This window comes from Haemaphysalis longicornis, unplaced genomic scaffold (genome assembly GCF_048455015.1).
Source record: "Haemaphysalis longicornis isolate Haplotype H1 unplaced genomic scaffold, Haemaphysalis longicornis Haplotype H1 scaffold_11, whole genome shotgun sequence".
In the NCBI taxonomy this organism is placed as follows: domain Eukaryota; kingdom Metazoa; phylum Arthropoda; class Arachnida; order Ixodida; family Ixodidae; genus Haemaphysalis; species Haemaphysalis longicornis.
Genome location: NW_027526214.1, coordinates 33,812,258 through 33,828,537, shown reverse-complemented (window position 1 = coordinate 33,828,537; position 16,280 = coordinate 33,812,258). Strand labels below are relative to the sequence as shown.

The 16,280-nt window shown below is 46.7% G+C and overlaps 1 protein-coding gene across 1 annotated transcript in view; it reads left to right on the top strand.

The window, feature by feature from the left end:
* LOC144160615 (uncharacterized) overlaps nucleotides 1–16,280 on the top strand; it is an 88,909-nt gene that overhangs the window by 24,517 nt on the left and 48,112 nt on the right. The window contains exons 4-6 of the mRNA XM_077691852.1: nucleotides 3,124–3,462; nucleotides 11,286–11,597; nucleotides 12,207–12,360. Of these exons, the coding sequence (XP_077547978.1) occupies nucleotides 3,124–3,462; nucleotides 11,286–11,597; nucleotides 12,207–12,360 (805 nt within the window). The remainder of the gene's footprint in view (nucleotides 1–3,123; nucleotides 3,463–11,285; nucleotides 11,598–12,206; nucleotides 12,361–16,280) is intronic.

Genomic DNA, 16,280 nt, shown 5'->3' with positions numbered 1-16,280 from the left:
CGCAAGCACCTTGAAGTGTAGAATAAATGGGCGTCGGCGACGCAAAAGTACAGCCTTCGTTTAACTTAGTGTGTCGAATGAGTGAGCTGATAACCAAAAGTTATCACTTAAGGTTGGGGCTATCTCTTGCCGTGCTTGTGACGGGTCGAAGCATGTTCCGCCATGTGTTAGCCGGTAGGATAGATTGTGTCTGCCAGCGCGTACGTTGAAGGCGGTGCCTGTGCCACCGAATTGGCGTGCGAACTCTGTGGACATAACCACGTATTTCAGAGAAACAAAACATTTTAAGGACCACCGACCCCTTAGACACACAGATAAATTACAAGCTTTCCATTGAATTGCTCTAAAATGCTTCTGGCGAGATTTACTCCAGAGTAATCAAGTCGACTATTGTATGCCCAAATCATACTATCAACAAGCGTTGCATTACAGGCGGTTTCAGCGAGCGTCATTGCTGTTTCATTATTGGGAGCTCGTGCTTGATCTGTGCGCAACTGGAGGCCCGGTTCCACAATGAGCTGTGGTATACTCGCGCAATTTATTTGCGTCCTAGCTTGAGTCTAGCAAATGCCGTAGCCACCAATATCTTGTCGTTTGCCGTTTAATGCCTCCTGTAGTGAAGCGTGTTTGGCGCCGCGTTCACGCATAATTTCTGGGCGGTCCTGTCTAGCCGCGCTGTTCAATTACTCTACACCCAATGTTACTTCAGTTCAACTGGGGTGATGTAAATGACATCGGGACGTAAGTCGTCACGAACTCAAGTGACATGAATGTGTCGCCTGTATGGAACCCTCATCAAGCGTACCTAAAAAGACCGTGAAACACTTTCGATAAGCGCTTTCACTCTTTTCGCGCCTGGAACCACTGCGAAAGCTGTAATTATCGCCATCACGGAGCGGCGCTGCGTGATTTGCTCATCGCACCACATACGCCGCCCATTTCTGCTTTGATTTGTGGCATTTGTTTTAATTTGCCACCGAAATGCGTTCATTGCTGCAACTGAAGGAAACCCGGCCAACAGCCGCTACCTCGCCTTAGTGGCGTAATTCGAGCGGTAGAAGAACGCCAAGACCTTGAAAAAAAAAAGAAAAATCGTTTGAGCGATTTTAAAAGTCACCTGAAGAGCATAGAGCAGTTATTTTTGTCTGAGGTACTTTGCGCGTCTTTAACTCGAGTGCTGGGTCTGTTGGGTGAGTACGTTCTGCAAGAATTTAGGATTTCAAAAAAAGTTGAGAAAAGTTGTTGCAGGGTCCCTTTAACCGACGAACTCGAGTCTGTCCAGAATCGAGCAGCTAGATTAATTCATTTTTCATATTCATACAACGTGAGCGTTTCATCCATTAAACAAGAATCTAGTCTTTTACCCTTTATACTCGTCGGCAAATTGCCAGTCTCATTCTGTTCCATGAGTTCTATCACGGTACACTCGGCCACCCAGCCAATATCTTGCCTCCCGCCCGCGCGTTTCGCCGCAAGTCTCATTGTTTTCATGTCTCCCGGGCATCTGCCCAATCCACGATATTTGTCGACTCATTCTTTTTTCGTGCAGCCTCAGAGTGGAATGGCCTTTCCTATGAGCTTGCTACTGTCACGTGACACTCTACATTTACAGAGAATGTCACGTGTTTGTTTTAACATTGAATACTCAAACGTCCTTTTTGAACCCGTTCTGCACACGTAATACGGTAGTATTTGAGTTGTATTTTTATTGGTATTTTCCCGCTTTCCTCCTTTTTCAGAGTAAATTGTTACCCCTGTTGTATTTATACCCATCCTGCATATGTATTTCGTTTATTGTATCTGGTTTAACCCCTTATTTAACGCCCCCTGGAGGGGGTCGTTAAGGTAAAAGTGAAGTGAAGACGTTGATATGGCCGGCCATTAGGTGACCTTGTATCCTCGTATTGTGTCTCACGTGTCTTAAGCCTTAACCCCCATTCCCATTATCCATACTCTTCGACCTTGAACTCTACATGCTTTGCTGGAACCTTTAATTCTTTCTAGGTGGGGTTTAAAGGACTCTGCCTACAACATGTGACGCAGCTGTGTAGAAACATCTACGTGTTTCATATATCCTTGCATCAGAAGCCTTTTTATTTGGAAATACAGCTTTCGGCAGAGCATGTTTTTCAGTAGCACGCACTAAATTTACTCGCATAATTGGCGCGATTTGTCTATTGCCGTGATTTGTTTCTTGAATTGGAAGTCAGAATTGCTAAATAAAATAAAACAATTCACATTTGTATACAGTTGCGAAAAAATAATGCAATGTACTATTATCACGTAAACCTTAATACCTGATAAGAGACATTTTCAGTTAGCTGACACTGGCTTGCTTTGTGGCAAATGTACAATGTCTCTTTGTCATACGACGTTTCTTGTTAACATTGGTAACATCACTACTCACAATGAAAACATAAGCCGCAATGGGAGCGAAGGCCGCGGAAGAAAACCGACGAAGATGATCGGGCCGCGATCGTCCATCGCAAAAAGGATACCCCTAGGAACCCGAGTGACTGCGATGAGGACAACCCTAGGCATCGTTGTGGCTACAATCCGCTGAACGCTTCGCATACGCGACTGCGGGGTTTTCGCAGGAGCTTGTGTCCAGCCAACCACCGACAAACGTCTCCGCTGGGCATCCGCCTTTATGGAGTACAATAGCGCTGAATTTTTCACATGCATAAATGCAGACGTTTGTCACACCGACCAGACGATCTCCAGAAAATTACGTGTTTCGCCTTTATTTTTGGCCCAAAGACACTGTATAACACCGTTTTGAAATGAGTAAGTAGTTAGTGTGTTCTGGAATTCAGTCGCCGCGTTTTATGTGCACGGGTATTTTCAAAGATTTAGACCTGTCCACTCGTGTATTCACCTCAAACGGGCCCTCAGACTCAATTTTGGACGTATTGTATTGTCTTGTCCCTGAGCCGCTGTAATGGGTGTAATGGGGAAGGATGGGTGTTGGCCCCCTTCAGTAAACGGGTGCACTTGAACTGGGCAAACGTAAAGTGGGTGGTTTGCAGGTGCGTATTGGGTACTTCGTCGGGAGTCTCTTAGAGAACGTGGAAAGAAGTGGGCACCTTGGGGCTCAGCAGGCAGTTCTGTCCTCTTACGCAGGCAACAACCAAGGGTGAAGACGCCAAGGGCCGAGCAGCCGTGGAGCCAACGCCCCTGGCTAATATTTCCCTGCAGCCGCCAGACTCAGCCGAAACAACCGGTGCCCTTGGGACGGATGACCGCACTGACGTGACGCAAGGCAACGTATATATGGCACCCGAAGTACTGGCTGCGGCCAGTGACGCAGCCTCTACTCGTTGCACAGCGCCTACATGTCACACACTGAAGGAGTGGTTCGTGAAGCTAGTGGAAGATCAAGCCGATCCGTGCGAGGAAAGGCACACGTTCGTCTGCGACGCTTCAACCGCATTTCCACAATTCCGCGGACATCCCACTAAGGTATCGCCATATTCATTTGTTTTAACAGCGAGGTATTGCGTTAAGTAGTCCACATAAATCTTATTGAACCGCATAACTGCAACATTCCACTTTGTTACACGCACGAAGTTTTGTTTTCAGCGGTAGTAATGGTTCTTAGGGCTTTTAGTCTTTTTATGTTTCAAATAATACTGAATTACACCGAACTTTGCTGCATAAAAGAATATAATTCTCGCAAAAGCGAACCTACTGCCAAGATATTGCCAGAGACAGAAAATATAAGGCGCTGGCTGAACCGCTAACTTAGTGGTGGTCGACCGTTTGTACTGCACATTCGACTGTTTTCGGACTGGTGCCATAATTCAGACGTGAGAGTTCAAATGTCTTACAGAACCTGTCAACATTGTGGCTCGAACAAGGCAAAGAGAGAGTATAAATATGCTCAAATGAGCTCTGGCAGGGCCCTCGTATCTGAACTCAATGACCGCTTACGTATGTCTCGACCAGTATATCGGCAGTGGTGACGGTCATCCCGAACAGCGCGCACGTCATGCTCTAATCGTTCGGGTGAGAATCACCTAGTTGTGCCGTCTTCTTTCACACCATCTTCTGTTACGCCGACTCGAGGCAGCTGGCCCGTACCAACCTCCGTGAAGACATTCATTTTATTTAACTCCACTGTATAACTTACAGCCACGGTTGGCTTAGCTGGGAAATTACTTTTAAAATGCGCGAAACAGGGCAACCAGACGAATTGACGACAGACAGACACAACTAGGTTTTTATCGCTTCTCACTTGGTTCGCGTGTCCTTTCTTGTGCGGTTTTTTGAAGTAATGGATTACCGACGTTTCAAGATGGGTACCCTTAGGTGGGACAGTGTAAGTTATATTCGAACACTTCCTGTCGGCCGTGTAGCACAAGATGCTGCTCCACGGACTCACATTGCCTTGAGAGCAGCTGGATCAATAGGTTCTGGTGCCCTTCAAGGACGGAACGGTAGTTCATGATTACTGCATGACAATAAATTTGATTAAGATTCCCGACTGTACCTGCGCCGTCAACGACAACTGTCTCCAGAACAGGTCGCATTCGCGATGCCATCCCCTACTTGCCGCTGGGTGTTTCTTTGTTTTCCTGTAAACGTTTTCAGTTGTGAAAACCACGGTCGACTAGAAGATCCTTGACGTAGATGTACTTACTGAGACAACCTTATAAAACAGCGCTATAAACAGGACTACAGAAAGGGCACACGGAGAGGGCGCTGACTAACAACTGAGTTTATTGTCACTGAAAGGGCAATAAATACGGAACGAAAGGGACACGTGAGGAAAGAAATAACAACTGAAGAAAAAATACTATAAAACTATCAGATTCACAAAGTACAGTGATCTTCATTACTAACACAATCGTAGCAACTAGCATGCCTTATCAACATTATCACCAAGGAAGTGAATTTCTTTCCCCGTAAGAGCAACAGACGGAGCGCAGACGCAATCATGTTTCCGGGTATGCATTTCCCAGGCCTCTCTAATCTCCCGTCGCATCCGGTCGCGGTATCGCGCCAGCACGTGGCTTTTCTCAAATAGAGGCGAACAGCCTGGGCATTTGGCAACGTGAGTAGCGAGTGTGCTCCCAGTGGCGTTTCTTACGTCGCACGCGTGCTCCCGAAGACGATCGTTGAGGCATCGCCCCGTTTGTCCCACGTACGTCCCTGCTCCTGACAAATTAAGTAGCCTTTGCCACAAGGTAAACAGTGAGAGACCAGCGAAGAAACATACGAAGCCCTACGTCCAATGCCAGGGGGAGGTTATCTACGAGATACCACTGTTTTGCAAGCGGTCGTACGTGGGACAAACGGGGCGATGCCTCAACGATCGTCTTCGGGAGCACGCGTGCGACGTAAGAAACGCCACTGGGAGCACACTCGCTACTCACGTTGCCAAATGCCCAGGCTGTTCGCCTCTATTTGAGAAAAGCCACGTGCTGGCGCGATACCGCGACCGGATGCGACGGGAGATTAGAGAGGCCTGGGAAATGCATATTCGGAAACATGATTGCGTCTGCGCTCCGTCTGTTGCTCTTACGGGGAAAGAAATTCACTTCCTTGGTGATAATGTTGATAAGGCATGCTAGTTGCTACGATTGTGTTAGTAATGAAGATCACTGTACTTTGTGAATCTGATAGTTTTATAGTATTTTTTTCTTCAGTCGTTATTTCTTTCCTCACGTGTCACTTTCTTTCCGTATTTATTGCCCTTTCAGTGACAATAAACTCAGTTGTTAGTCAGCGCCCTGTCCGTGTGCCCTTTCTGTAGTCCTGTTTATAGCGCTGTTTTATAAGGTAGTTATGTACCAACTGGCCCGCCTTCAATCTGTGTTACTGAGACACACGCAATAAAATTACTGGAGCGCAAACTGCTATTTGGTCGTGCCTAAATGCATTTTTTCTTTTAATGTGGAAATACCCTTGCATGTCTGTTAGAGACTACCTTACCCACGTCTGTAGAAGCCCGCAAGGGCTAACAATATTGAAACACACTAACACACAAATAAAAAAAACAAATAAAAAGTTAGATAAATAAATAAATAAATAAATATTTATGAAACATCATGCGACGGCGGAAAGCCAGCGAGTGTTCCTTGCCTTTTTGGAACAGGAGAGAGGACACCTTTCTTTGGAACCCGAAATCTGCTAGGACGAATGCCGCTCTCTCCGCAAGTTACGGGAACTTTCAGACTACAACGCGTTTGTTGCTGTAGAAGGATACACCAAGGATATCAAATCAATCATTGCGACCAGGAGTTACTTAACAGGCATCCCTGCAGTGTAGCATTATTTCAATGATCAACTACATATAATGCTGTGCCGGTGTGTTTGCTCATCCAAGTTTAAAGCCGTCGGGTAGTCCGTGACACAGTTGTGCTCGTGAAGGGGGAAGATGGGGTGGTTTATCGCAAAAGGCAACGTAAACACAGGCGATTCACAGCGTGCGACGATCCCATTTTCGCTCCATTGACGGCATTATTTACACGTTCTGGATCTGCCCGTAAGTAGGCGCTTTCTTAATGATGTGGTTATTTCCAAAGTTACGATAACCACACAGCTCGAAGAGAAAGCAGATGTGTTAACTCATGATTGCCGCGTTATTTCAACTGCGTTTTCTTTTGTATTTCCGCCGGTCTGCTGCAATTTCAATGCCGGGTGAACACGCAATAAATCGTGTCCCCTCTACACCTGCGTGATATCGATCCATGTACTTGTTTTGATCAGAACTTGCCTTTACTTGACGGAATTGGAAAGGCTTGTCGAAAGCATATTTATGTCAGCAGATAACTTTTTTCCCACAGTAAAGGCTCACACCTCAGAAGCAACGCAAAATAACTGAACCGGCTAACCGATAAAATAAACGAAGCGATTTCCATGTACCTCGCACGTATCTGCTATCGATTAGTTCTCTGTTTCCTGGCCGCGTATTCTCGCAGGTTAATTTTTAATTTAGGAAATGCGGTGTAAGCTCCGTATTTACACCGTCACTGGGTTGACGGAGTGTTTAGTCGTATAGTGCTTTAAACACTTCGCAGTACGCAGTAAACGCTGTACTGCTGCAGGATTTACGGCAGCACACATAATGAAACTCCCCACCCGGCTTGTTATCATTTATCATGTGACACAGCAGAGGAAACAAAGGCACAATGCCACAGTTTTGTAGTGTCAGAAAGTCTCTCCTTAATATTGTCACGTAGCCAAAAACAACGCAGGTTTCACGAAGAAACAACGTTCATTAGAGCAAACTTGTGCTAAGCTAAACTCAAAGAAAATACACGCGGCCTGGAAGCAATCAACAAACTCACCCACGCGTGCAGACTGGCGTCGGCAAATCGAATGCCGCGGTGTTTACTTTGCCAGAATTTATCCTTCGGCGTTAATTCTTTCGGCATTATAATTCACTGTTAAGATCTAGAACCTTGGGCAAACAAAGATGAACAACATGTTCTTGTGACGACATGGTGGCACCCTGTTCCTATCAAATAAGATATCATGCATGGCATACAAAAGAAACATAAATGCCCGCTTATTTACTGATACCCTAGTTACACGGGCACAGTTAACCACGGTTAACCGAACCGCGGTTAGACAAAACTGCAGTTTGCTGAGATACACGACAGACGAAACCGCGGTTACCCTGCTAACCATGGTTAACGCAAACTGAGCTTGGCCACCTTAGTTCGGTCACGCTAACCGCAGGTCACGCATCCGCAGTGCTTAAAATCGCACAAGTCAGTTTGGACGCAAGTGGCGGCGCATATGGATGCGAAAACAAATTCACTTGACGTTCAGAGGAGACGCAGGTTCTCAAATAGCGGGCGCCCCAAAGCTGCCCCCAAGAGGCGCTTGCGTTCTTTGCGTCGCTCTCGCAAGCAGCGTTACTGCCCGTCAACAGCGGCTCATTTCCGATGCACCCGATCAACTACGACAAGAGCCGGGCTAAATTTGTAAATTCCGCACATCGTCCGCCAAAGAAATGGATAAGCAGGTAATCATGAAGCATTTCAGCACTCGGAAACGATCGGCGCGCACGTAGGCCGTGCCTGCAAACACGCCGGCGAGCCTGCCCGCACGGCACTGCAAGCGGCTCGAACCGGCCCAGACCACGGCATCAACAGCTTATCGCCGCTCTTCGAAATCAATCTGATCGGGGAAAAGAACTTGCACGTGCGAGAAAGTCAATGTTAGTGCGGTGAACGATTGTGTTATGGGTTGTAATTCGTAGTTGTAGAGATTTGGTGGCAAAACGTTTAATGAGCCAAAGAGAAGGAGTAGAAGGGCGTGGTTAGGGCAAGTCAAGGAGGCCTCTTTGCCGGGCTGCCTCTAGTGCGCGCCACACCAGAGCGACCTGGCGCTCCGGTGCGGAGCTGGTCAGCTCGCACTTTCACTGCTCAGCGGAAGGGCAGAGGTGGGGATGTGGGTGTTGGGTACACAAGAAGATCAGGTGATAGGTGTTGAGAGGGATGTGCGAATGTGCGGTGGTGAAATATCTACGGCGATGCTAAGGCTAAAGTTCCCAACACCAAGCAGACCTGACCAAACTAAGCCGTTGCGAGCTATTGGGGAAGCCCCTCTCCTCGCCACGCGCGAGTGCGTTGCGTTTGGGTCTGAAGCGACCACTTCAACGATATTTCCATTTGTATACACTGCTTCGCTTTTGTATTTATCGTGAAGTTAAAAGTGTGGTAATTTATTTCTCTTACGCTCACAACCAAGTGACGGCGGTCACCACACTTGGAATTTCGCTTGTAACAGCAACAACCGCAGTTTATGATAACTGCGGTTAAAGTTTAACCACGGTTACACTTAACTGCGGTTACTTCTGCCGTGTAACTAGGGTAAAACTTCGATAAGGCAACTGGGCACGTACAGGCGTTGGCTACAACAGAAAAAACAGGAGGAGTTGTTTCCTTCAATATAAAGCAACCTAGAAGGGCCGCAGGCAGCCTTCGGGTGTCTTTTGCGAGCTTCTGTCGCTAGGAAGAAGTTGAAAACCGACATAGCATCATGCAGGGCAACCAGCGTACGCTTCTTCTACCCAATTATCAACAAGGCTACGTTCAGACTACCGGCACAAAAGTCATATCGTGATCCACAGACATAAACAAACGGCGTATCAGGCCATTCGGTTGGCTGAGACGTGAAATGACGTCGTTCTTAAAGTTACTGCGGCAGTTGCAGCAACAGCCTGAATCTAGCGTAATGAATACAGCGTTAAATTGAATACATTAAATATCGCATCTCGGACGAATATGGCAAGGAAGCGATTCAGAGATCATCGTAGGAAAATAGCCCAGATGATGCAAAAACAAGGGTTTGGCCGTGCGCAATGGGGCGGCATGCAGCCGTTTTTTTTTCTCGGGTTACCGAAGACCTCAGCTCCATATGCACATCTAAATTTACAAGTTGAGGTCCTCAAGTCATCTGGGACACGCACACACACACACACATGCACGCGCACACGCGAACGCACACACACACACACATGCACGCACGCCCGCACGCGCACACACACGCACGCACCAAAACACCGTGCATCACGTTATTCACACATTCAAATTGTTCACTAAAACGGAGGTTTAGCAACGCTCCGAACGCATAACATACCTTGGTGGAAATGTGTTACATACCTTGCGGTGCGTCAGGTGGTCTACAGCATGTCCCACCTTAGCACCGCTCCTGTTGTCGGCTGTTCAAGACGAGAGAGGAGGGAGACGCGCGCGAATACTCTCCCCACTAAGGAGGCGGGTTTGCGCCTACGCGTCGAGCAGAAAATTTGTGGTCCCACAATGCATACATGCATATTTATGAATGTGTTTGTTCACATATGCGTTTATATATGAAGCACAACAATTGAGAGTGCATTCTGCAGACTCTATGAGAAAGGGCCTTTATAAGGAGGCATTTGTGCGACTGCATGATGATGGGCTAAGCGAAACAGTCGAGGCAAGTTCGGGCTTGCCTCGTGGTGGTCTCTCTGTACTCTCGTCCGCTGAAGTTGCCTCGACTGTTTCGCTTAGCCCATCATCATGAAGTCGCACAAATGCCTCCTTATAAAGGCCCTTCCTCATAGAGTCTGCAGAATACATTCTGGCGGCAGGGAAGATCTCAAGCCCTTCTTGCACGTATGATTCGGCACTGATCCCTTCTGAAGCCGGAGCGTGATCGTCATCCGCGATATCCTCTTCTGGCGCTGATACGACCGACCCAGGTTGCTGCGAGACTTTATGACTTTCTCTTTGTTGTCGAGAGGGCGAACGCGGTATCACGACGTCTTGAGGTCTTAGTGAAGGGTGAAAAGTTGTATCGGGTATCTCTAGCGAATCTTTAGTCACGTCTCTCGGAAAGCCGCACGCCGTCTTTGGTACAGGTGAGGCAATCACGTTTGAAGATCCTTGGGGTCGAAGACCGGTTATCGGAATGTCCACCGATGCCGTTGAAGTGATTTGTGGGTAAAGGGTTCCGTTATTCTTACAGTGTCCCTTTCTTTCATTTGTATTAGTGGACTCATCTATCGGACTGTGTGGCCTTCTGTCTTCTTTCGTGAGATTTGGCTCCTTAAGGGCAAGTACTTTTCCTCCGTAAAGACTTCGTTGAAGTGCGCCAACGATGTTGTGGGCTTCTTTGACCGACTCTAGAGCGTAGTCGGGTTGGCCGTCGACTCTAGTTACGCATGCAAGGGCATCCAGCTTCTCGCTGATTGCAGCAAACCGGTCGGCACTGTGCTGGAGCCTTGCTATCGAAACTGCGGCCTCCACGTCTTTGTTGTGCTCTAGAGTAGGCGTTATCTAGAAAGCTAATATGGGCAATTCGGAGCCGGTTCCGCTGTCTCGACGCCTCCTCCTGGCTTCGGGGTGAGCATGGCGGTCGAAGAATTGAATTCCGCTGCATGGCTCACCTCGTCGTGTCGCTTGACGTCCCGGGTTTCGGCACCATGTCGAAGAACGTCCAGGGAGGTTAAGGGAGGAGGCCGTCGTCAATAAAAAGCGCATATATTTACATTATGTACAGGGAACCGTCTAAAAAGCGTACATCTTGTAGCCGCGCCTGGTCGTCTTCGTCTTCTCCTATGCGTCTGTTGCGCGCAGTACTTGCACCGTCTTCATCGTCATTGAAAGATCCAACAGAGAGAAACGACAATCGCACCACGGTGTCCACACACAACAAAGTCGCAACTGTCCCTTGTCCAAAGCTTCAACTGATCTTTTCGTGCCTACCTGGAAGCTTCACCTTGCTGCGTACGTATATGCACCAAGTGCTTTAAGGTGGCGCAATTTACCACTCACCCATTTCAGGGCATGGTGAGTCAAGGTGGCGATGGGGACAGGAATGCCGCCTTCATGAAGGCATCCGTCGGCGGTGAAGGTGCCGGCAACCTGACCAGACTTTGCGTGCAGTACGCGCGGGACCCGGCGGCAGGTGTTCAAGACATCTTATCTTTCCTTTCACACTTCAACCTCGACCTGCGACGCATTGAGGACGATGCAAAAGAGGATCCCGTATCTCGGATGATGGAGCTTTCGCTCGAGTACGGCGTTGATTGGCCAGTTTCCTTCACGCGGAAATACGATGCGACCGGCAAAGCATCAGGGCCTTTCTTACTTCAGGTGAGTACTCGACATACCCTTTTCTGCTTAGAAAGCACTGCTGCCGAATGAACTGCGATGTCGTGAAAAACATTCAGCACCATCGACGTAGAAGGGTTTTCTAGTTGAGTGTCGGTGCTCGCAGAAAATTGCATGCTTTGCTGCTGCCCTTACACATTCTGGCATTCCACTCCTTCTCATCTGACGGTTTGTTTGCAGCTGTCGGATCACCGTGGTTCTTTCAGAAGTGATTACTCTACTAATTAGTGTGTAGAAAATTGTACTACCACACCTAATATTGAGTGGAAAAGCTTAGAGTGTGAGCTGTGCAGCATTTATTAACATGTCACCAAGTTCCAGAGTCAATGAAACTTCCCCGTTCTCATGTATGGGGAGCACCTTTTGTCAACGAGTTATACAAAAACTGTTTAAAGTTCTGCCAATAATTTTACAGGGTTCGAATCCAAGCCGATTTTTCCCTCCATGCAAAAGATCAGTTTCATGCTGCGGTTGCCTTAGGTTCCTGAGCAGTCACAATATTTACAGAAAACGCTGGAGGGCAGTTCGTACTTTACCTACCTTCGTTCTTCTTTTTGCTCCAGCAGCTGTGTACGTGCTTCTGTTCCACAGATTGACCTTAACCCCGAGGTGGACGAGTTCTTAGGGGCGCTCGAGCGCATGAACCCGGAAAGTGTCAAGGCCTTCTACGAGCTATGTCTCTCCCACTATGCGCTTCTAAACGACACTGTCATGACCGAGCTGCTTCTTAAAGCGGACTTCGAAAGTGAGTGCAGGTCTTGTTTTAGGAACAGTGCAACGTCTTGAACCAAATTAGGGTTTTGAATTGGGGCATTATTATCTTTACCTCATTAACGTCATGCTACTTGCTACGTCTGGACATTGCGCCATTATTTAAACTGCGGCATGCCTGTGATGCTTCTATTTGCAGTACAGAAAACTGCTTCAAGGTTACATGCATTATTTAGCGAAAAAAGAAATGTAAGTTCGCGATTTATGTTCGGGGAGCAACCGTGAACAGTGACACTATTTCTGCGCAGAGAGCGTCCATTCTAGTAATCATTTCAGCGGTGAACTTTGTGGTTTCAAAAAAATACAAAACTATATGCACCATTATTACGGACTAAGCTTTTGGTCAGGATTCAGAGTACACCGAACACTTAGAAACCACGATCGCGCCACAGTCAGTGGCCACAAGATCATTGCGTAAACTGGTTTTCGAAATTCTAAAGACTGTTTTATTCATCCGAGGCACGAAAACCTAGAGTGCGCCAAAAACATCAAGAAAAGTTATCAAAAGACACCCAAAGCAAAGCTAGCGTTGTTAAACATTTCCCGACAACCATAAAAACCTAATTAACGAGGTATTCTTCTAGCGAAAGGATCACCCTTCTGTAGCCTCGTTCAGCGGGGTCCTCAATACCCACCTTGAGTTTCAAAACGGGTGGGCCGGTGTAGTTATATTTGGGACGTAATACCAGCGGCTTTGTTTGTTACACAATCATTTTGTTACGATGAAAAGCGTAATTTAACATCCGCTAACGTGCTCTGAGCATCGTCACTATCCCTACTGCTGTAAAAACTGCCGTAAGAACTTCTCATACGGAGTTTATAGGGAAAAGGAAAGTAATTCAATCTGCATTGACCACAATTCCACTCGTTTCCTAACTGGCAGTATATAGAAGCACTGTGTGACGCATTTTCGTAAATTTCGTTTGCGTCGAATGGAGTCAGTGACTCTGGCCTGTCCCCGCATTAATGACGTGTGCCGCATCAAAGGCATAAATGGTGTCCGAACATAAATAAGGCTACGCAAAGACGGCATACCTACAACTCCTCCAGAATTACAAAAGGTTTCATGGGCACCTGCTGGTGGTGTAAATGACACAATTACGAGACATCTTACACAAGCGCATACCATTCGGAAATATTGCATGTTTAAAGATGTCTCTATCTTGTGCCTTCTGACGAGAGCATTCGCCTAGTCACTTCTGTTGAAAGCAAATTCTCCTCCGAGTCGAATTAGAACCGTTGGCTTTGCCTCGCTTCAGTTTCAATTTGCAATACATAATTTCACCGAAGCATGTTGTCTTACTTCTGAGAAGAAACAATTTGACTACTGAAATTTATTGCCAAATAACGTTCAGTTGCGGATGCATGAAAAGTATGCCCAGCTTGTTTAAATTACTTCTCTCTTGTGGACTACGGTTCAGAGGGCATACACTAAGTATCGGAAATTTCTACTCCAGTGAAACGTTTTGGAACTTCCTGCGGATTTTGTTACAAAAGACCCTGCAGTGAAAGCTCCTTGTTAGAAGAAGGCGCACTAAGCACATCATGCTCAAAACTCACGAACCATTACACGCTGCTTAAGGCGCATAACAGAGTTTTAGCAGAAGATATAAAAGCGAGAAGGATTTTAATGAAATGATGGAGCAAATGGCATTGATGTGGACTGTAGCGCCGGTGATCAGTAACAGAGGTCCATACGTGAACGTACCCACTTTTATTTTGATTATACTGGTCTTCAAAATTATGGCTCCTGGTAGCTAATCGACTTAAAACACTTACATTATTGTTCACGTGATTGCCGTTAAACTGTAAAGGTTATTTTATTACTGATAACATGCCTTCATAGATAATTATACCAAGATGAGTATCGATTGATGAGGCTCATAAGCTACAGACACAAGTGATTTTGGGACAGCTTGCGACTTTGGTGCTGCGACTGTGGGGGCGCACGGACGCAGGGACGTTCGCATTCCAAGGATTCGCGCTTCTGAGACAACTGGAGCCTAGAGCCTTTTTTCTCGGCGAAATAAAACAGAATTGCTTGGGTTTGGGCGAGTTGGTTTTCCATGTCGACTTGAAATTTGAGCTTGAACAAAAAAACGATAGGACTTAAAAAGGAAACACGGACACAGTGCTGTGTCCGTGTTTCCTTCCTAAGTCCTATCGTTTTTTTGTTCAAGCTGAAATTTCAAGTCGATATGAAATAAAACATACGTAATACGTAGCCATATAAGCTTCGTCTGAAATGTATAAGCTTCGTCTGAAATGTTTTGGATAAGCGCCGGCATAGCATTCGGTAGAAGTGAATCTCTGGCTGTTCCTTGCAAAATGTTTGAAGTGTTGAAGATTTTAAAGGTTATCATTAGGACAAATGTAGACAAGAGTTATTATTGATTTCAAATATTACCATTAGTACAGCCACCAACAAATGAGTACGAAACTGTAACAGTATAGTACTCGGGTTCCGGCTTCCTAGACGTCCGTAACACGGTAAATTTGCAATTCAAGCTGGTATACAGAAAAGCCCGGTAATCCACCAATCATTAATTCGAATTTTCAAATGGTTCGAACTAAGTGATGAGGTTTGGGTGTGCTCCATAAAGCACCTCTTAATAAACAGCTGTATCATTCGATCGCCCATTCAGTACGCTGCGAACAATGCAAACTGCGGGCCACCAGAACTAGATTGCAGTCGTTATCAAACGAACAAACGAACATTTATTAAAAGGGATGGCTCAAGGCCACATGGGGAAGAGGAGGGAGGGGAGATGAAGACCTCAATAGTGTCCCAACATGGAGGAGTCCAGAACGAACCGCCAAAGTGCGGATAAAGTCTGTTTGATGCGGCCCTTCGCACGGATCCGATCCTCGTAAGCGAGTACCCAGTCGTTATCTGAAGATGGCGCTGGATTGAGGAAGAGGAGCTGCGCTGCCGTAATGAAAATGGTATATCGGGATAAGCGACGAAGTGTGGGTGTTGCACACCGTTATAACCAAAGCGAAGGGGCAGCTCGCTTTGTCCAATAAAGCTAGAAACCGTGTGGTCATTGCCGCGGGACGTAACGATGTTCTCAAGGTAATGGAGGAAAAACGCGGCCAACAGATAGCGAAGGTGGTAAAAGACCTGCGGGCGACGGCCCCAAATGTGCCCATTGCAGTCTGCACCTTGCCGGAAGGGACAGAGCAGGGTGTGAACGCCAAAAGGGCAGTACCTGCTGCTAGCAGGGAGATCGTGAGTCGCGCCAAGGAGCTTCTGATTGAAGTAATAGATTGTTGTGACCACCGTAGTGGGAAGATTTGAACATAGGCAAGCCTTTCAGTGGGACGGATTCACTTCAGCCTTACGCTAGAATACAAGGTGGGGTGGTCCTTATGCAGGAGAGCGGTGGCTTTTTTAGGGTGCCACGTGAAGCTAAGCAAGGCAGACTATGCGACAAAAGGGGAGCGAGGGACGTATGCACACTCAACGCAAAGAGGCATCCAGGCCTAGAGCTAACTGAAGGACCTGTACGCATACCTGGGAAGGTATAGAGATAGGATCTAAGTGGAAACATTATTAAAAATTTTGTAACAGACAAATTTAGAAATCGATACAACCGGATGGAGTAATCTGAACAATGAAGAGTTACAGATCATTGCTTGTATGATGAAAGACGAAATGAATAAGTTCTCAGACATAAATATAAATTACGACGAAATGAATACGTTCATGAAACGTAATATGAATGAAGTCAAACAACGAAACCGATTCAAAGGGAAGAGAAAGCTGAGAAGGTGATCGAATAAAGTGTAGTGTGAAGAGGTGACAGTGGTCAACAGATCTATGCTAACTATCTCCTACCCTTGCAAGGAGATTGGCCGTCGTGCAATAACGGCAATGAAGATGAAGCACCG